Below are 21,692 nucleotides of genomic sequence, written 5' to 3'. Positions count from 1 at the left end.
CAGCCATAACTTTCTCACAAAGACAACACGACTTCTGTCCTTTCCTCACTTCTTGAAGATTAAAACCTTAAGTGATAAGGTATGTGGCACTTGGATCTTCTCTTTTCCTGATCCCTGAAATCTCTTGACAGCAACCTCCAAGGATTATTTTGACTTTGTTTTAATGTGCAGAGTGATATTTAAGAGCACTCTGCCAGGAAATAAATTGGGGTCTTTCACCAGATAAATGTGTTAGAAGAAAATTAGCATAAGGATTCTTTCTTATCTTTTTAAGGAAGAAGAGAATATTTTCTTTCCTCTTAAGTCACTAAGAGAAGATATCTAGGACTTTTTGAAAGACTTCTAATGCATATTTATTTATAAATTGTATGTCTGTAATATGTACTAACACATAAATTATAAAAGCACATACAAACGTAGATATTAACGAGAGTATTTAAAAAGCTATTTTAAAGGATGGAATTAGAGTCAGTAGAAAGTTCCAGTGCTCTTCGCCCCTCACCACTGGGGTTGGCTCACGGTTCCGGGCACCACTGGACTGAGTGCAGGGCTGCTGGGGCCATGGTGCAGTTTTGATGGTGGCGGGTTTGGCTGGACCCCTCATCCTCGTCTGCTTTTTCATGGTTAGCATAACTGACGCTGAGCAGAGGAGGCAGATTAACAGGTCATTCTTCCCGCACTCCTAAAAAACTGATTCCAGATCCAAAACTCACGTCACTGATAAAGCATCCTGGAATCCACACACATTCCCCAACATCTGTACCAGTATTGCATCAAAGATTTTTGCTCTCTAATGAATTCTTAGTTCCTAGAACAGCACCTAGCACAATACGTATTTGTTGAATGAATTGTACTCCTTTTAGTTAACTAAGGAATTCTTTTTAAAGTAAACGACAGTCAAAGGAGTTTGGCACAGTGAGATTGACATTTTAAAAGAGAAGAAAAAAATAATTTTATAAATTTGACATGAATACCTTCTCATTTTAAAAGTTTCAAACGAGTTAGTCACAGTGGTGGTCATGTGAGTTCTGAAGTGGTTATCATCTCTCTGAATTGAACAGGTAGCTGATAGCCATGTGAGTAGGGTAAGTGGGAAATACATAATTGTTGCAATTTTTGCACTTGTAAGTGCCTCCTGTTTGCAATTAAATTTGGGGTCTTTTTTCCTTCGATGCAGTGATGATTCAAGAAGATTACCACAGTCAGAACCCTTACCACAATGCAGTCCACGCTGCCGATGTTACTCAGGCCATGCACTGTTACCTAAAAGAACCTAAGGTAAGGTGCTGGCATTTACAGTCAGCCAGAGCCCTGAGCGAATTCTCTTGATTTAATTTCAAGCGCTTCCTTAAGTTAGTGATTTTGTTGTTGTTTAGTCACTCAGTCATGTCCGCCTCTTTGTGACCCCATGGACTGTAGCCCGCCAGGCTCCTCTGTCCGTGGAATTCTCCAGGCAGGAATACTGGAGTGGGTTGCCATTTCCTCCTCCAGGGCATCTTCCTGACCCAGGGATTGAACCCACCTCTCCTGCATTGGCAGGCGGATTTTTCTTTTAACCACTGAGCCACCTGGGAAGCCCTCAGTTGGAGATTTAATCAGACTCAGAAGCTTCCTTCTCAGGAATGAGATGTAGCAGGATCAAGTTTGCAAATGTGGCTGTATTTTTAATCACACTTTAAGCTAGAGAATCGAGGTGATTGTCGAGAGCAAGGCTGCAAAAGCCCAAGCGAGGGCCAAGCCATCCGGGTTCTCCATGTGAGTCATCTGGCGATTCCACTGAGCTCCGTGAGGGCAGGGATGGCATTGGTGTCGTGTCCAGTGATGAATAGGGAGCTGTGGGACTGAAGTGGGAGACTTTACAGAACTGTCCTGGCTGTGGGGGGAGAACAAAGCAGACAAGACCAGCAACGCAGCCGCTGCCCATGAGGGGCTGTTTCTGTAGCTGTGGGGCAGGAGAGAGGTGGGCGGTTGGTGTGGTCTTTGGAAATCAGAATGAGGAGGATGTGGTGTCTGGATGCCTCGGGGCGTGAAGTAGGAGGCGGGGGGTGGTGGGGGGGTGGTGGACACCGCCCTGAGCAGCTGTGAGGGAGAGAAGGTAGAAGAGGGGAGAGGGCCGGGGAGATGGTGAGCTCCATTGTGGATGTGTGCGGTTATGCGTGTCCCTGCCATATCCAAGTGGAGGGATCTAGTGAAGAGGTGGATGGGAGTCTGCAGTAAAACAAAGAAGTCAGAGTTGGGGGTCATCAGCCATAGATGTAATGCAAACCGTGTTTGCTCATGGACGTTTCCTGTTCTAGAGCTGGTGAAATTACATCCGCCCACCCTTAGGCCTGCTTCTAGACTCCTCTCCCCTAGGGTCTTTGTTCCAGCTAGATGTTGGGAGGGAAGCAGGCTGACAGGGCCAGTTTGTGCCAGTTGATGCCAACTCTGAGCATACAGCCACGTGGGTGCCACTCTTCTGGTTTTTCAAGAGATCGTGGAATATGTGAAAATACCCCAATTAAAAAAACGCCGATTTTATTGTGGCATCATTCATATACAGTGATAAAATGGATATGTTTTATGCATGTACACCCAGCTGCCCCAATTTTTAAATTAAACTGTAAAAAAATACTCTGGAGGGAAAAAAAAAAAAACCTCTAGGCCAAGCCTAAAGTTTCTCTTTGACCGTCTTGTGGGAGAAATTGGTACTTCACCACCACACAGCCAGGGAGTGGACCAGTGGAACTAAGTGTTACATTCCAGGGGACCCGAGCAGGTGTGGGGTAAACCTGGTCCCCGGGCTGTGGGGGCCTCAGCCTCCCACTGGCCATGCCCAGCCAGAAGCCAGGGCTGCGGAGCGGAGGGCAGTGGTGCCAGGCACCAGAGGGGAGAGCGTGCGGGCGAGCACGGATGCAGAGGCTGGCTGAACCCGTGCACGTCTGGCGGTGGTGACGTGAAACGCTTTTTGCCGGTGTAGCCCTGATCATCCTTATTTCAAACACTTTTCACCATGAATATACTTGACAAGATGGTTTATACTTTAGCTGTCATCTTAGTTACGCTTGTTTCAGATGAAGCCGTGTAAGGGTGAGCCGGGTCCGTGACCTCCCCATGGGCGAGGGACTGTATCATACCACGCCTCCCGCCAGGGGCGAGAGTGGACAGCACGTGGCAGGCACGCCTTGGCCTGGACGGACAGTCAGAGAGACATGAGGGGAGGAGGTCGATTTAGAACAGCTGTTGTCATGGTACAGTTCGTGGCAGATACGTCTGTAATCAGTTATTCCTCGCCACCGTCTAGCTTGCCAACTCTGTAACTCCTTGGGACGTCTTGCTGAGCTTAATTGCAGCTGCCACTCATGATCTGGATCATCCAGGTGTTAATCAACCTTTCCTCATTAAAACTAACCATTACCTGGCAACTTTATACAAGGTGAGTGCAAGCCTTCCTCCAAGTTTAATATTCTTGTATTCTAGAAAATGGGTCATGTTTTAAAGGAGTAAATCGGTTCTCAATGAATGCTAGAATTTTAACCAGCTTGATATTACTTAGAAATATTGCTTTATGTTCAGAAAGACTTACCCTTTGCTAATTCAGATCTGCCCTTTTTAAATTTTTTTTTTTGGTAGAATACCTCAGTTCTGGAAAATCACCACTGGAGATCTGCAGTGGGGTTATTGAGAGAATCCGGTTTATTCTCACATATGCCATTAGAGAGCAGGTAGGTTAAGATAAAATTAATTAGTTATGAACTGTGGATATTAAGTTGGAAAAACAATTATTTAAAGTTTTTAAGATTATGTTGTTATATTCAGGTATTCCACAATTTGGGGGTGAAAATGAAAGTCGCTTAGCTGTATCTCTTTGCAACCCCAAGGACTGTAGCCTACCAGGCTCTTCTGTCCATGGGATTCTCCAGGCAAGAATACTGGAGTGGGTAGCCATTCCCTTCTCCAGAGGATCTTCCTGACCCAGGGATCGAACCTAGGTCTCCCACATTGCAGGTGGATTCTTTACTATCTGAGCCACCAGGGAAGCCCTAATTTGGGGGTTAATTATCTTATTTTACAAATTTGCATCAAAATTTTAGTAATTTACACCTATTCTGAAATATAGTCAGTAGCATTTTTTTTTTCAGTGAATTTTTATGAAGGATCAATCCACAGATACTACAAAATGCACTCCAGATACACAGTGGCTCAGGCATGTTTACCTCCTATTTATGTAAATAGAGTTACGTATTTCCATTTTACACTCTTGAATAAAATCTTAGTGTAAAGGTAAATTGGATAGAAAGTAAACATTCTGTATAAGAAATAGATTCATTAAAATCTGTGTTAGGAAAAGTAATGAAGAGAAAGAATGGAAAACCTAATATATTTTTTTTAGACATCAGTGTCATTTGATGTCAAGCAGACCATTTGAGCGGGGCTTCCCAGGTGGCTCAGTGGTACAGAACCCACCTGCCAATGCAGGAGACACAGGTTTGATCCCTGGGTCAGGAAGGTCCCCTGTAGGAGGAAATGGCAACCCACTCTAGTATTCCTGCCTGAAGAATTCCACAGACAGAGGAGCCTCCAGGGCTGTAGTCCATAGGCTCTCAAAGAGTCGGACACGACTGGATGACTGAACAACTGAGCACGTGTACACACACACACGCGCACACACACACACCCCATTTGAAAAGCTAACAAAAAGCACTAACTATGGTGGTATTGTCAACAGAATCTTGTCATTGGTCCACCAACAGAAGCTTTTAATGGTGTCTCATCCCGAGAAGGTGACCTGGGGAAACGATGTCAGTGGATATCAACTGCCTAATTCTAGAGAAAGGGGAACATAAAAATGTGTTAGGATGTCAAGGTTTAAGTTACTGTCACTGCTCTTTCCTTTTTCTTTCCCTTTCTCAATTTAAAAAAACTATAAAACAATGCTTTTTGGTAATGATCATAAGAAAAAAGGTGGACTTAAAAAAAATTTTTAAGTCTGTATTCATGGCTACCATTTGGAGTTTGACAGTACTTCTGGTAAGTAAAATTGTTTCTTGTTGTCGTACAAATATATAAAAACTATTTACCACCATATACTAACTGGTGTTAGTATATATAAATGCTCTTTTTCTTGAATAAAATTGATTAAATTACTCGCTTTATTATTTCCTTTTTATCATGTTTTGCATTTGATGTTAACCCTGTTGAATTCTCATATTTATTTCAAATAAAAACTGAAAATCAGGAATACTACACAGTCGCATCCTTTTATGTCTTCTTTAGGGTTTTATTTAATATTCGATATTGTGAGCTTTTTAATCTATAATGATCAGCTCTTTACTGATCATTATACAAAGAAAACATTGGTGATGGCCCACTGAAACAAAAGGAATTTTTAAACATTCTTCCTATTTGACTTGAGAAAGCTTTTTAGATGGTATATTTGTTATCTGTATTAACATGTTACATTTTCCCTTCCAGAAAATTTGAATAGTCTTACAGATAATTGATTCTTGAATTTGGCTCTGAAAATATAATTGAATCTAAACTTTATTACATTGCTAGGTGGAGCTTCATTAGGGTTTACTCAGACATATTTTCTCATGTCTGCAGAAGTCAGTAGTCGAATAGTCCGTTCTTCCTCCATCTGACCCTCCTCCTGCATCTCAAGCACCAACAAAGAATCCAAAGTTGTTCCCTACATCACAGCAAAAAATTTGCTCAAGCAACATGTCAATTGTACATGGACTTTTTTTTTAAGGCATATAATTCCACCTTAAGGCTTTCCTTTCGGAGTGTTTGCCAAGTGGTATTTTCCTATCAGCTCTCTTGGTCTTTGTTTGACCATTTTAGTAGGTTTTTAAAATGTGTTCCTTAAAACCCATGTTTTGCGGTAGGATAAAAGTTGAGTGGCAGAATATCTTAGAGCTCAGTAAAGATTTCTGAATATTAAGATTAAGGGAAAAATAATTAAAAAGTAGCTATTCAACTGAAAGCCTTGTGTTTCTCTGTCTGTTTCTCTACTTCCAGACAACAGATGGAGGCTCAGATAGGCGCTCTGATACTGGCCACAGACATCAGCCGCCAGAATGAATACTTGTCCCTGTTTCGGGCCCATCTGGATAAGGGCGATCTACATCTGGAAGATGCCAGGCATAGGCACTTGGTCTTACAGGTAAAATGTGGCCTGGAAAAATTCTATTTCTAGGGCAGATCGTTAGAATAAAAATGAAATATTCTCATGTAGTTCTGAGTGGTTAAATCTTGAGAGCAAGCTGTGGTCTGCAAAGCGTCGCACAAGGCTGTGCAGGAAAGGTCCATCAGTTTTGTCTTTTTCACACTTGAGATTTCTGACAAAAACAGTGTTTACAAGATGCAGTACCAGTCAACAGTAGCACCTTTTTTTTGTTGTTACATTTTTTGGCTGTGCCGCATAGCACACAGGATCTTAGTTCCCTGAACAGGAATTGAACCTGTGCCCCTGCATTGGATGCACAGAGTCTTAAACACTGGATGGCCAGAGAAGCCCCAACAGCATTTTATTTTAACAAGTTCTCACATATGAAAAATGAGAAATGACTGATTGGTTTGTAGCTTTCTGATTAATACAGTTCTGTGTTAGCTCTCTGGAATTATCAAGCATGTTCAGTTTGGTTAGAAGGCTTTCAGCACCTCTATAAAATGATTGGTATAACTAACAGTATCATAAACTCAGTGTGAAAATGAAAGTCGCTCAGTTGTACCCCAACTCTTTTCATCCCCATGGACACCATCAGGCTTCTTCTGTCCATGGGATTCTCCAGGCAAGAACACTGGAGTGGGTTGCCATTTCCTCCTCCAAGGGATCTTCTTGACCCAAGGATCGAGTCTGCTGCAGACCGGCGTCTGCTGCATTGGAGGCAGATTCTTTACCATCTGAGCCACCAGGAAAGCCCCAAACTCAGTGTAAAGGATAATAGATGTCCTATTGGAACATTTTCTTTTTCTTTTTTAAGGTGTCCTTTTCCCCGCTATTAGAGTATATTTAAACTTAGTACATTTGAAATCTTACTCTTTTTTTTAAGACAGTTTCAATATTTTGCTTGCTAGATGGCTTTGAAGTGTGCCGACATTTGTAACCCGTGTCGGACCTGGGAATTAAGCAAGCAGTGGAGTGAAAAAGTAACAGAGGAATTCTTCCATCAAGGCAAGTTACAGTGTTGAATATTGAGTGATCACTTGTCCATTTCATTTTTTAGCATCATATGGATAAGATAACTTAGGCAATTAAAATAACTTAGAATAACTGCTAGACAGCTGTAGAGTCTAGCAGTAGGTGCCTGATACTTTTAGTGATAGTTCACAATAGATGGACGTAGAACCAGTAATGCACAAATTGAGGACCTGTTTTGAAAACATCAGCAGTTATCTTTTGAAATGATCTGGTGTGTGTGCATTTATGAATAGACATAGAGCAAGTTTGAAAGTTTTGCTGTACAGAAAGATTGTCCCGCCCTTGCTCCAGTCTTGTCCCGTGTGAAGGGTATGGCCATAGGACTTATTTTGTGAATTAAGGCCAGAAAGATAAAGATCTTCATTCCATGCATCTTCCTTTTAGAAATCTTAAGTTTTAAACTAAAATGCTGTGACAGAATTACAATCCTGGGATAACATCTAGTTAAGTTTTCCACCCTCTCCATTTGAAATAGGTTATCAGCTTGGCAACCTTTTCTATGTGTGAATAACTTAAAATTTAAAAAAGAACTAATTTAGAAGGAGTCCTCTCATGAGGATTAAGTATGTTACATTTTTCCTAAGGAATTTACAGGTAAGATGAAGACTTTAATTATATTTTTAATCAATAAGGTATATTCCACATAAAGAATTCTCTTTCTCTTTTTTAAATTTCTAGGAGATATAGAAAAAAAGTATCATTTGGGTGTGAGTCCACTCTGCGATCGTCAGACTGAATCAATTGCCAACATCCAGATTGGTAACTATACATACTCAGATATAACTGGTTTTTAAAATGCCATTCACTTTGTCAGGAAGAGTGGTACATCTGAAATATAAATATTTTCTAATTTTTAAATAATTTAAGAAATCTTATTCCTGGATTTTTTTTTTTTTTTTTTGACCCTTGTAATTTACTCTCATTTGATTTTAGTTGGTAAAAAGCAGAGCCAGGGCTTCCCGGATGGTCCAGTGTTTAAGAATCTGCTTTCCACTGCGGGGGACACAGATCTGATCCCTGGTTGGGAAAGATCCCATGCCCTGGGGTGGCCAGGCCTGTGTGCCACAGCCACTGAGCCCGTGTGCCTAGGGCCCCTGCTCTGCAACAACAGAAGTCAGTCTCTGCAACGAGGAGCCTGCGCACAACTAGAGAAAGCCCGTGTGCAGCAAAGGAGACCCAGCACAGCCAGAAATTAAATAGTTAAAAAAGAAGCAGAGCAGGTTGCAGTAACTTTCTGTTCTAAAATGGAAAGAATAGGAACCTCCCTGGTGGTCCAGTGGTTAAGAATCTCCCTGCCAGTGTAGGGGACACAGGTTTGATCTCTGGTCCAGGAAGATCCCACATGCTGTGCACCTGCTCTCTGCAACTAGAGAAAAGCCCATGCATAGCAATGAAGATCCAGTGCAGCACCCCCCTCCCCAGTCCCTACTCCCCAAAAAAGAAAGAAACTACTAGACCCGAATGCCAGCGAACCCTCGCGACCTCAGGCTTTTCGGCGCCACCTGCTGGTTGAAGCTGACTCCGCAGCACTGCGCACAGGCCACTGGAACCTTGCCTCAAGTCGTCTCCCCAGCACCCGTCCTCTCATTTACCTTCAGCAACTTGGTAAATGAGAGCTGTGGCTCCGCACAGCCACAACCATGTGAAGGCAGGAGTCCCAGGCACGTGGGCTGTCCTGGGACAGTTAAGTGGACTCACAAGTGGTTGGGCAGCTCCTGACTCAGAGCCACCCAAGACAAGTGCTGCTGGGCTCCTCTTCTTCCAGTTTGCCCAGTTTATACAGTTAGCAGGTGGTGGTCTTTGCGACCTCAAATCCTAAGGGAAAGTGGGGCTTGGAAAGAATCTCCTTCTAGGGTAAGTCAGGGAACTGTTAGAATAAACTTAGTGCTAAGCAGCAGTTACCCGGAGCCAGCGTGTGGTCAGTAAGCAGAAGTCATGCTGAGTCGATAGGTTTTCTTCTTTGATAGGAGCCCTGGGTCTGTCGTGTACTGGGTGAGAGTGAGGCACGTGACCCGGCGCCCTGTGGTGTCTGGGACGAGAAGAGAGAGGGGCACGTGGACAGGGACAATTAAGTGGCTTCAACAAGTGGTGGGACTGCTCGTGAGTCCAGGGTGCCTCCCGGCTGTGTCTATGGCCCCGGCCTGGGTACTGTTACTGGGTGCTTAAGACCTCAAAGAACCCCAGGGAACAGAGAGCCTGGAGAGACAGCTAGTCTGTTGGATGGGAGAAACGGGATGCAGATGCTCTCGGCCGGTTGGAATGGTGGGAGAATCAAAGAACAGGGATCCAGGCCTTCCAGTGGTTAAGAATTTGCCTGCCAATGCAGCAGAAGCCACTGCAATGAGAAGCCCGCACACCACAACTAAAGAAAAGCCTGCACAGCAATGACCCAGCACAGCCACGAATTTTTTTTTTTTTTTTTTTTTTTGAGGCTGAATGCTGTTGCATTTTAAAAAAAGAAAATGGATCCTGTGAAACCGGTGGTAATAAGGTCCTATATTTGGGTACAAGACCCCAGCTGCTCATGACCTGACTGTGGCACCTAGAAAAAGATGGGGCTCCGGGCGCAGGTTCAACCAGACCCCGGGTTATGAGGGTGGCTGCTGCCAGAGGCTGAAATGCTCTCTCACCATAATGGTGATGTTTTTCTCGTGTCCTGTCTCTCCTCACCAGAACATTCCTGGTGGCAGGCACATCTCGACTATTCACTGCTGAGCCCTGGCCAGCCCAAAGCAGTGCCTGGCATAGAGTAGGTTCTCAGTTAACACGTGTGGAGGAGATGGGAGACACGGAAGAAAGCCATGTTTCCAGTATCGTCACTGCTACTTCAGAGATCACAATTGGTACACTTAAAATTCAACCATCAGACCATGACTTTCTGATTAAAAGTAGTGGGTGCTAACTGCTTTATTTCCATGACATTAAAAATATATATATTATTTGGCTGTACCAGGTCTTAATTGTAGGATCTTCAGTCTTCATCACAACATGTGGGCTCTTGACTTGCACCATGCAAACTCTTGATTGTGGCATGTGGGATCTACTGCCCTGACCAGGGCTTGAAGCCAGGCCTTCTGCATTGGGAGCACAGACCAGCAGGGAAGTCCCACCAGTGAGGTTTTCTTGTTGGCTAAGTGGACCATGTGTAGTCTGTGGTCCATAGAGTCTTTCCCTGATAGGAAAGTTTTAGAGATGAAAAAAATTTTAAAACTGTTAACAGTGATAGAATTTGAATGTGTATTTTCACGTCCTCGATCAAAAGTTTAGGAAGATGATGTTATATTTGCTTTTGTTAAGGTGTTTCCTAGGAGGCTTCTTTCACCCTGTGTAAGATACTTCCCTGGTGACTAGGAGGCTTCTTTCACCCTGTGTAAGATACTTCCCTGGTGACTCAGACGGTAAAGCGTCTGTCTACAATGCGAGAGACCCGGGTTCGATCCCTGGGTCGGGAAGATCCCCTGGAGAAGGAAATGGCAATCCACTCCAGTACTATTGCCTGGAAAATCCCATGGACAGAGGAGCCTGGTAGGCTACAGTCCATGGGGTCATCGCAAAGAGTCGGACACGACTGAGCGACTTCACTTAAGATACTGGGTAGTATTATTAAGTCAGATACAGTGTGGGCTCGAGTACTGTGTAACCCAGAGATGCAGACTGTCCTGAAATCGCCTTTCCTTTTCTGACTCTGAATTAAGGGAGATCGGTTGTATGAGCTGTCCATGAAATAGGCCCTAGTATACTTCTAGTATTCACTTTAATGTTTTATATTAATCTTTGTTCTTCTTAGACTCGTACTTGGTGTCATGGTGTTGTTTAGTTGCTAAGTTGTGTCTGACTCTTGGTGACCCCACAGGCTGTAACATGCCAGGCTCCTCTCTATGGGATTTCCCAGGCAAGGATACTGGAGCGGGTTGCCATTTCTTCCTGCAGGAGATCTTCCCAACCCAGGTCTCCTGCATTGGCAGGCAGATTGTTTATCACCAGGCCGCCAGGGAAGCCATGGTGTCGTGAGTTTTGGCTTTATAAATTCTGAGGTATCAAGACATAGAAGCCACCCTGTGCTCGTGACCAGGGGTGATGATCACCCCCTACTGATGGCAGAGCTGCTGTGCCTCGGCTCTGGTCTCGGCACCCGCAGCCCAGGAGACCCCCTTAGCTCTAGTGGTCTTGCAAGAACCAGCCCTCGGACCTGCTGAGCCCTGCTCCGGGGCCACTGCATTTTGCTGAAGCATTAATAGAAGGATGTGGTTCTGTGCAGCTGAGAGGGATCATCAGAAGAGATGTGCTGCGTTTGTCAGCTCACCTCCACTCCAAGTTTCATTACGTTGCTTACTTAGATTCTTCGAGAAGGTATGTAAATTTTCACACACGTCTAGAAAAAGAAGAGCTAGATGGTACTGGAGTAGGACTTAAGAGGGTAAACTATTAACATTTGAAAGTTTCAGAACACACACAGAGGCCTTTTCTCCTTGTTTTCTCAGGTTTTATGACCTATCTCGTGGAGCCTCTGTTCACGGAATGGGCCCGGTTCTCCAACACCAGGCTGTCCCAGACGATGCTCGGACACGTGGGGCTGAACAAAGCCAGCTGGAAGGGACTGCAGAGAGAGCAGCCCAGCAGCGAGGACACTGATGCTGCGTTCGAGGAGTTGAGCTCACAGTTATTACCTCAGGAAAACCGGTTACCCTAACCCCCAGAACCAGTGGGCAGACGCCTCCTAGAGGTTGTTAGAAATGTGAAATGGGGTCTTGAGGTGAGAGAACTTACTCTTGACTGCCAAGGGAAATGAATGATGCCAGCATTATTTATTTCCAAGATTTCCTCTGTTGGATCATTTGAACCCACTTGTTAACGACAAGACCCAAACCTACAGCAATATGCGTTTGGCTTTTCGTGGGAGACCTTGAAGAGGCAGCGCCTGGCAGGAGCGAAATGGAGGGAATAAGCGAGGAAGTTTTTGCAGGAAGAATTGCAGTGGCCTGTGTGCTCTTCGAAGCATCATCGTGAAGCTTGAACTGAAGCCTTCAGCAGAAATCTTCGGAATTTAACCAGCATGATGCAAACAGTGTGTTTCTGTACCTTCCACTGATTCTCTCGGAGAAAATGGAAATGTGAAGTGCCCAGTGTCTGCACCTCTGGCAGGACTCGATGTTTACAAACCAACTCTTGAAATATTGGTTCTCAATTTGCCTTGGAGCATGATTGTGAAGGAACCACTAAGAATTCTGAAGATCAAACCTAGAACTGCAGCTCTTTCTCCCCGTCCCCCAGTTGGCCTTTCTTTTTCTTCGGATGCCACCAAAGCCTCCCATTTGCTCTGGTTTTATTTCGTGCACTGGAAACTGAGCATTTATCATAGAGTGCCGCCGAGCTTTCACTCCAGTGCTGTTTGGCAATGCAATTTTTTTTTTTAACTTTGGTTTTTAATTTGGGGCGGGCGGGGCAGAACCCCAGTGTCCTAGCTGTATGATGATTCCACGGTGAAGACATTGCATGTTGTCTTCACTACTGTACACTTGACCTGCACATGCAAGAAAACAAACAAAAGGTGGAATGTTTAAAACACCATAATCAGCTCAGGGTATTGCCAATCTGAAATAAAGTGGGATGGGCCAGTGTGTCCTTCAGAGCAAGGGTACTAAAGTCCTCTCGCTGCAGGGAGTGAGAGGTATATCGTGTGTGTGTGGATGTGTGTTTGGGGCACGCTCGTGCATGTGTGACTGTGCATGTGTTCTATTTATCCACGTGGCAAGGATCGGAGACGTCGGCTTTTATTTATTATTGTAGAATGTGACGTAGTGAGCAGCCACATGTGGGAGGGGAAGGGAGGTCGGTCGTGAGAGATGATGGCTCCAGACGCCAGATGCCTTAACTATGCACCAAGCTAAGTGACCAAACTTCTTGTTTTGATTTGAAAAAAAGTGCATTGTTTTCTCGTCCCTCCCTTTGACGAAACGTTCCCCTTCGACGGGCCTTTTGATGTGAACAGATGTTTTCTAGGACAAAAAAAAAAAAATCTAAGGACTAATTTTAAATTTAACAAACATTCCACTTTTGTAATTTGTTTTAAATTGTTTCATGTATAGTAAGCACAACTGTAATCTAGTTTTAAGAGAAACCGGTGCTTTCTTTTAGTTCAATTGTATTTCCCTTGTTACTGTAAAAGACTGTTTATTAATTATGTTTACAGTTTGTCGCAACAGCCATTTTCTTGGGAGAAAGCTTGAGTGTAAAGCCATTTGTAAAAGGCTTTGCCAGACTCATTTTAATATGTGCCTGTTGCTGTTCACTTTTGATGAATAAAACCTATCTTTTCACATTTTTATCTTTGATATTTACCTTATAAGTCAGTCTGTGGGAAAGGATAAGGCAGTTACCAGGAAAACTAAGCGTCCACTTCTCGATTCTCGCACAGGCTCACAGGACACTTTTTTAGGTGTCGCTGGGTGCAGACATCATCCTGTGGGCTCACCTGTCACCTGCACCTCACAGGTGAGATGCTGAGGCCTGGGGCATAGATGGCTGAGTCCTAACAGCCAGGAGAAGTCGGCTCTGAGCCCAGCCTCTGGTCTCCACAGCCCTTGGTTCCCATGGTGGAAACCTCAAGCCCTCGTGCAGGTACCAGAATACTACTTGTGTTGGCCTTTTTAAAGTCAGGTAATAGGAAATGGCCGCTTGATTCTGCTTGACTGGTTTCAGTGTAAGAAAGGCACCACTGGGCCTCTCCTCGGGCTCCCCAAGTCCGTTTCATTAGAAGGGATAAGTGTCAACTCTGAATGCAAACATACTGTCACCATTTGCATAGAAGAGTGAGGACAGGTAGAAATACGGCATGAGCCGAGTAGGTGATTGTCAGTTCTGGAGTAATCACATGTTTTTAAACAAAGATGAAATTTATTCCAGCATGTCCAGAATATTCTATCATTTAGATATGTAGCCACAAAACAAGAGGAAAAAAGCCATTATTAAAAAGCGACTATTGACACGTTTTACATTCTTTTCTCTGTTACCAAGTCTTTGAAATCTGGCGTGTCCTTGATGCTTGCAGCACATCTCACTTTGGGCCAGCCGAGTCTCAGGTGCCCAGTCTCCACGTGTGGCTCGTGGCCACCACACCAGACCACTGGGTGCTGAAGTCTGATGGAGACGAATCTGACACACCCCGTGTGATGAGGAAACATGCGACTCACAGACTTAATATGTCAGAGGTGGAGAGCAGAACCGTCTCATGGCAAACTCACTGTAACCAAACTCACAGAAACTTTTTTTCCCATTAGTAGTTTAATTTACAATGAGAAAGGTAAGTATCATTCTCTCATTTTAGGCAGATCTCCTTGGGAAGTTAAATTACAATCAATCAGCCGGTTACTTGAGCATGGATTCCGAGCCAGGGAAGCAAGGTCCCTCACACACCCTACAAGGAGGTGCCCACTGATGCTCGCGCTTTGGTGGACCGTGGTCCCCTGGACGAGGCTAGAGACTGAATGCCAGGAGCTGCGTCTCGCACCCGCTTGACTGCCACGTCTAGTAGGTACGTCAGACCCTCAGCCGCAGGCTGCCTGGGCTCCGCCTGCCAGGCTATGCTTGCTGCTGCTTCTCTGACTTGTGTTTGATATTCAGAGGAATATCTTCCTTCCATTCTCGAGGGGGAGACACCTGAGCGTGCTCTGGTTTCCTGCCTATGGGTATGTAAACCCATGGCAAAGATACGTGTTGTTACATATATGTGGGATGAGCGTTGACAGCCCTGCTTCATAGCATCTGTGTATTCTTTGAACATTGATTTTTCTAGAAAAATCTGAGGAAACAGTACAATAATTTAGAAAACTTGAGGAAACAGGAATTTAGACCACATTTTAAAATAAGTAAGTATTATGGAAGAGAATGCAAAGTTCATATGAATTTTTAAGATAAAATGGGAGACTTCAAAGAATTGTCGAGCATTGTAGCAGCTTGCCAGGGCCCTGGGGCAACCTTTAGTGCTGGGGGCAGCACATCTGCTATAGGCTCAAGGTCCTCAGAACATTTTGGTAAGCCTTAGCTTAACAAAACCAAACAAGCTGGTTCCTGGTCAGTTCTTGTACTCTGTCAATGTGGTGCTTTATAATGATCTTAATATAAAAGTAAAAAATTTGTTTTAAAATTTATTTAATTGGAGGCTAATTACAGTACTGTAGTGGGTTTTGCCATACGTTGCCTGGGGAATATATTTGTACTTTAGGTACAGGTCAGAGGTGCTAGTAACTCTGAAGATTCCTGTAACGGCCTCTCTTTCCAAAAAGTGTTCTTGACTCTTAAGGGTTTCAATTTTTTTTTAATTTTCACGTCAGAGGTTCAGTGTTTTCATGTGTACTGTTTTTTAATGTGTAAATATTTTGTTTAAATATTTTCCCAGTTAATATCTCCTTCTTGGGCCAGTGACCAATGGCTAATACACATTCAGTAATGTTTTTAAATAAATGTGATATTAATCACCATGCTGTCAGCATACATTTGAAACACATAGTTGTCCAGATGCGTGCAGGACTTGGCCTGAGCCGTTCCTTGTTGGCTAAGGATTTGCAGGCAACCTGTGTCTTCTGGAAGGCCCCCGGTGGTCCCTGGTCTCCAGCGGGGGGTGGCCACCACTGGGAGTGGACGCAGGTGCACACAGCTGTCTCCTCCACCTTGTCTCTCGTGCTCAGCCTTAGTGCAGGGGCAGTTGTGTCTGACTCTGCAACCCCAGGGACTGCAGCAGTCCAGGCTTCCCTGTCCTTCACCAACTCCTGGACCTTCCTCAAACTCCTGTCCATCGGTGATGCCATCCAACCATCTCATCCTCTGTCGTCCCCTTCTCCTCCTGCCCTCAGTCTTTCCCAGCATCAGCCTTTTCTGATGAGTCAGTCATGTGTTCAGCATAGGACAGACTGGCATAAACTGCCATCAATGAATGCTGAACAAATTATTATGAATAACTTGGTATTGTTTTCTTGCGCAGTTGCGCTGATGCTAGTCTATGCTGCAGCCTGTGCGCCCAGCACCCGAGCTCCCTCTGTGTGCTGGGCGCTGCACTGGATGTGGCAGAGCATTCAAAGTGACAGAGCATGGTCCCTGTACTCAGAATGTTTGGGTGGCAGTGTGTGGAAAGCATGTTGTATGACATGGTGGGTTTCTGTCTTGTACAAAATCAATGGTTTCATTGGGTAATAATGAAAATGATACCATTTCTAGTAATTACTGAATGTTATTAACATCCCTGACTGGTAAAATTAGTTTTCAAATTTGATTCTAAGATATGCCTTAGATGTTCAGTATGATACTTTCAGTAGAATTCTAGCTTTTATCACAATATCTTTTTTTACTTTCATAGCTGCGTTAAATTGTCCTAAACCTATTTTAAAGCCTGGTAGGTTGTATGGGAAAGAGAAACACCCGTTTTTAATATTAGATTCTTTTTTAGCTCTAATTTAAAACTGAAACACAGCAAACTTACTAGTCTATTGCAAGTTTTACCAGTCCCATCAATGGTCTTGTGAAGAAAGTGCATCTTGTATTAAATTTGTTTAAGCTGTGCATTATTTGAGATTTTTGAGGATAAATTTGAAGTGTTTCTTTATTGTTGAGTCATAAAGCAGTGGTCCCCAACCTTTTTGGCACCAGGGACCAGTTTCATGGAAGACGGTTTTTCCACGGACCGGGGTTGGTGGTGGTTGGGTTTCAGGATGATTCAAGTGCATAACATTTACCATGCACTTTATTGTTTCTACATCAGCTCCACCTCGGATCATCAGGTATTAGACCCCGGAGGTTGGGGAGACCTCTACTGTAAAGAGTCAGGAGGGTGCATGATATCCCAAGGTGCTTTTTATCTTTTGAAGAAAGTATCATAAAGGAATGTGATAAAATAGCTTAACATTTGCAGAATTTTAAAATTTCCATCTAAGAATCCTCACAGGACAGGGGTCAACTTTTTCCACTGTAGGGAATGGTCTCAGGTCACTGCAGGTTAACTGGAGCTTTATATTGAGGATTCATGTTCATGAGACAGACTAATCACTTAAGTGTAGCTTTTTGCTGCACCTGCTTCTTGCCACTCCTGCTTCTCTTCCAGCCTCTTCTCTACCTTGGAGTGTCTGCTTGGAAAGGCAGTAAACATTTTTAAAGCATTGTCTTTATGGCTAAACAGACTAGGTTTAGTCTTGTCACCTCATCTTTTGAGTGGCTTTCTAACTTGTAAAATGTGTGTCTCTTAAAAAAAATGTACTGACACATAGTTCAAGCCGAGTCATTGTCCTTGTTCATTTCCTCATCGTATTTTGTATAAACTGCTAATGGGTACAGCTGTTCCTTGTGACCTGCTTACTTGAGCTCTGAGTACCGAATGCACCCTCTCTCCAGGTTTCTTGTTCAAATTCCCGAGGGACAGCCTGGACCAACTCAGGAAGGCTGATCCTGGGCCCCCGATCAGCCTCTGCCTTAGCAGGTGCTCCCCTTGCAGAGGGCCGTCTGCTCTAGGTCAAGGTTAGAGATGCGACGGTCTCGCATGCTCTCCACCCTCACTGAACACCAGGTTACACAGCAACTTGCTGCTGCACCTGCTTCTCACTGTCTCTCGTCTTCTGATAGCAGGCATGGCTGGCCAGTGAAGAGGGACGGCTCCTAAGCTGTGTGAGCGGAAAGCTGTTCATACCTCTGGTAAAATCACTGTTGTGAAGAGTGTCTTTCTCCCCCAGATTAAGGCTTTTGCCAGCTTGGAAGAGAGCAGTGGGAGGGACGGGACTGCCCTGTAGCAGCCACAGGTGTTTGGGATGGAATGGGAGGCACTATATGGATCAACTTAATTACCTTCTTGATCACATCTAAATTCCACCCATGTTACTCTCTCAGCTTTGCGGAAGGAGCTCTCTGACCTTTCAAAGAGGCTGGAGAACCTCCCAGGGAAAAGAAGTCTGAGAAGCTCCAGCCAGAGGAACAGTTAAGGTGTGCAGTCCTTACAAAGCAGACTAAGGACAGCAGTCTCAGAGGGAAATATCTAAGATTTCTGGATCCTTCCTTAGGTATGCTGTTTTTATTTCTTATCCTCAAGTGATTGCTCTGGTATCAATGAAGAACTAGCCTGCTTACAAGAATTGATAAGGAAAAACTAAAACGAATGTTAAGAAACAGGCTCAATGGAGTAGCACAGAATACTGACTCCAGGATGAGAAGAGGAGACAGGACTCAGGAGAGGCTGAAGGTCATGGGGAAGGAAGACTGACAGTAACAGGCAGTAACAGTGATACTGGCTAAAACCTCCTCCTGCCTGGCTATCCCAGAGCTGTTGCTACTAGGATCACACCTAAAAGTTTAAACTTTTATCTGCCGGATCTAGTCCACAGAGAGAACTTCTGTTTTCAGAGAAGTTACTAGAGGATGGTTTTTCTAGCTGTGTGTTTCCAGTAGTTGTTAGCTCGTGTTTTCTTCCTTCCCCACCAAGATGCCGACTCACAGGAATTCATACAGCAAGAGGATAGGATGCTTCTGCAGAAGGGCCTGCGACTGGGCAGACAACCAGGACGGAAGACTGAGACCTACCCCTCCGCCCTGGCCCGCACACAGGGACCTTGTCTCCTAGGAGAAAACTGTCTGCTGGGAACCTTGTGTAAAATAATGTAAGAACTTACTTAGTACTCTGCTATTCATAGAATGTGTTCAGAATGCCTCTTTTAATCCTCATAATTTCCTGAACTGAGCATTATTCCCATTTTAAAAACAGAGATGTACCTGGGCCAGGATCACATATACATATCGTGTTTTAACCCCCAAGTCCAGGGCTCTTTGACTCACATTATGTATACAGTTGACCCCGAACACGGATTTGAACTGCGTGGGTCCACATATACGTGGAATTCTTTCAGTATAAATACAGTACCTGTATTTACATTTTACAGATTTTAAGTACAGAGAGAAGCTTGAGTTTGACCAGAGGGCACAAAATGTGGAATCAGAAACCAAAGGTTTGAGCCTTGATTCTTTCCCAGCTGTTCCAGGTTCCTACCCACGCTTGGGTGAGTTGTCAGTTCTTTTGCTATTGAGGCAGCGCTAGCAGTATGGTCTAGGGGAGGTGGAAAGAGTGTCCCAAAGGTGGGTTCTAGGCTCGAGAACCCTGAAGAAACTCAGACGCCTTTCTCTTTTAATGCTGAAGATGAATGGAAAAGGTGACATCTTTTAAGCAGTATATTTCCACTTGGAAAATGCAGAGAGCAAATTATTCTAAAGTTGCATGTATAACACAGAGGAATGTTGCCTACTATGGAAGGAAAAAAAAGCATTTATATAGGCATGATGGTCCAAGGAAAAGAAAAGTTGCTTTATTTCAAAACAGTAACTTCCTTATTTTGGAGCACTGGCTAAAAATTCAATTACTGATACAAATATAAATATTTCTAAGGAGGTCAAAATAAGAATATCAGGTGAATTTCCTGAATTTAAAGGCAGAATTTTTAAACCATAGAAAACAATTAGAAACAATGTATGTCAACAACATGTGTAAAATTAAGCCACAGTTCAAATTTAAGCTAAACAGCCAAACCATGAAAATTACCTCAACTAGTATTAGCTGCTATCGTTTAGAACATTGCACATAGTTTCAATAACTTAAAAGTGAATGTATCTTCTTCATATCTCCTAATCGCCCTAGGAAGTGGAACTTTTTCCCCACTAGATTTAAATAATAAGTAACTATTTACTCATGGTAGGAGATTCTGGATAACTAGAGCTGAGTTTAGCAGAAATATAGAAAATCATGACGATACATGAAGCATTTAGAAATGATGACTTCCTTAGAAGTCCTAGATGAGAAAGGCGGTTCTCCACTTCCTGACAGTACCTACAGGTTATGCTGCTACGTGGTGGATGGAACTCAGTAGAACAGCAGTCTGACCGATGATAAGCAACGTACAGGAAATTGGTGCCTATTCAGTGTTCCATTATAAAGCTACTATTTTGACTAGTATTAAAATTTTTTTTAACTCCATTATGCTGACATTTCCAGAAGTGTTAACTTAGCAACAGGTCATCTTTATGATATGCCATTTTATTAAACTGAAAGAAAAAGATGGTATATGCTAGTTTTCACTTTAAAAGAGATTTAATTCAATAGTTTGATTGCTCACTATTGAAAACGACATTTTCTTCCTCAGAACTGGGCGGCACTGAGGTGGAAAGAGTTTTCATGATCCTTGACTTCCCGTAAAGGAAAGTGTTACGGAATTTCAGCAGCAAACATTATCTGGTTCCTACTCAAACCCCATCTCCAAGAAAACGTGAGAGAGAATCTAAAAATTCTATTCAAGGCAAGAAGAAATTCCAAACTCGAACATTTTACTCCAACAATTTGGATATACCAGCTGCTCCATCACTGGGTAGGAATGATTACCAGCAGCCTTGTCACTGCCATCACTAAATCTTATGTCCTGTTGTATATCCAAATACATGCACATAAAATATGTGTACAGATAAATTAGTGTTAATTAAAAACTCACGTCTATAAAATGTCCTTCCTTTGTTCTGAAATCTATGTACTTGTTTTCTAGACTGGAAACCTAAACTTCTTGGCTACACATTAAAAACATGCTGGAATGTACATATGCTATGGAAAACTTCAGAACTGACCTTCTCTTAAAAGCAAACAAATCTAGAGTGCTTTTTGTTATAGCATCATCCTCTAATGAGACCTAAAAGGAGACCACTAAGTACTAAATTCAGGTATTTACCAAACAAACAGTGTTGATATCTACTAGCTGAACAGCCCTAATAAACCAACAGCTGAACTTGAGATAGTCTTTGTCAGCTCTTTGTCTATTAGGAAGTTGAAGCATTTTCAATTAAAGCCTTCATTTTTCCAGTAGACTTCAACATGTGTGGACCAAACTAGAAAAGAAACAAAAAAAAAGATACAGGTTCATGTAACAGCAATGATAGCCCCTTCCCAACCATGGACCATAAGGTATGTTCATGAAAAAACCAAGCAGCTCGACAGTATTAAAACCGTTATATTATGTTTATAACAACCTGTCAATTCATATCAACAATGAGAAAGATAGCAAAATTACTCCCTATCAAACTGTAATCATTGCAAGACCCTAGCTTGGTCCAATTTTACTTCTTTTAATAAAAGAAGGAAGATACAGTTTCCTCTTCAATGTGTAGAGTTTCAAAGATGCTAGAATTTCTAGGATATCTACCTCTCTGGCATAGATAAACACATCTCCCTAATGACAGTAACCTGAGGAAAGGGAAGGTCTAAATGAATACTTAAGAGCTTCCATGAAGTCTGCTCAGTCTCCACCACTGCAGGGCCCACAGCCTGTAAGGCCCTGGTCAGATCTCTTTCCCCTTCATAAGAATTTCACAGGTGCCCTAAGAGAATGACCTTTCTTTTCTACATCACAACATTTACACTGTCCTTAGATGTAAATTTTACTGTAATGAATTTCACTTCATTGTGCTTAAATATAAACAAACACCATGGAAAATTTAACATGGG

The 21,692-nt window shown here is 43.2% G+C and overlaps 2 protein-coding genes and 1 long non-coding RNA gene across 5 annotated transcripts in view; 2 read left to right on the top strand and 1 right to left on the bottom strand.

The window, feature by feature from the left end:
- The window catches only part of PDE7A (phosphodiesterase 7A), a 106,506-nt gene extending 92,995 nt beyond the window's left edge, over positions 1-13,511 (top strand). For both annotated transcript variants that reach the window (XM_040261304.1, XM_040261305.1), the window contains exons 7-13: positions 1,178-1,278; positions 3,284-3,415; positions 3,613-3,704; positions 6,004-6,148; positions 7,063-7,159; positions 7,865-7,945; positions 11,668-13,511. In XM_040261304.1, the coding sequence (XP_040117238.1) occupies positions 1,178-1,278; positions 3,284-3,415; positions 3,613-3,704; positions 6,004-6,148; positions 7,063-7,159; positions 7,865-7,945; positions 11,668-11,876 (857 nt within the window). In that variant the 3' untranslated portion in view covers positions 11,877-13,511. The remainder of the gene's footprint in view (positions 1-1,177; positions 1,279-3,283; positions 3,416-3,612; positions 3,705-6,003; positions 6,149-7,062; positions 7,160-7,864; positions 7,946-11,667) is intronic.
- Positions 13,512-14,553: 1,042 nt separating this feature from the next.
- LOC120878629 lies at positions 14,554-20,698 on the top strand. Its single transcript, XR_005724596.1, has 3 exons — positions 14,554-18,222; positions 18,642-18,816; positions 19,096-20,698. It is a non-coding gene; the product is annotated as an uncharacterized LOC120878629 (long non-coding RNA).
- The window catches only part of MTFR1 (mitochondrial fission regulator 1), a 61,014-nt gene continuing 58,809 nt past the window's right edge, over positions 19,488-21,692 (bottom strand). The window contains exon 8 of one of the 2 annotated variants that reach the window (XM_040261306.1): positions 19,488-21,076. In XM_040261306.1, coding sequence (XP_040117240.1) covers positions 21,008-21,076 — 69 coding nt within the window. In that variant the 3' untranslated portion in view covers positions 19,488-21,007. The remainder of the gene's footprint in view (positions 21,077-21,692) is intronic. The other variant, XR_005724595.1, reaches the window with a different exon arrangement.

This window comes from Oryx dammah, unplaced genomic scaffold, assembly GCF_014754425.2.
Source record: "Oryx dammah isolate SB20612 unplaced genomic scaffold, SCBI_Odam_1.1 HiC_scaffold_19, whole genome shotgun sequence".
NCBI lineage: Eukaryota > Metazoa > Chordata > Mammalia > Artiodactyla > Bovidae > Oryx > Oryx dammah.
This window is presented reverse-complemented; position numbering and strand designations above follow the sequence as displayed.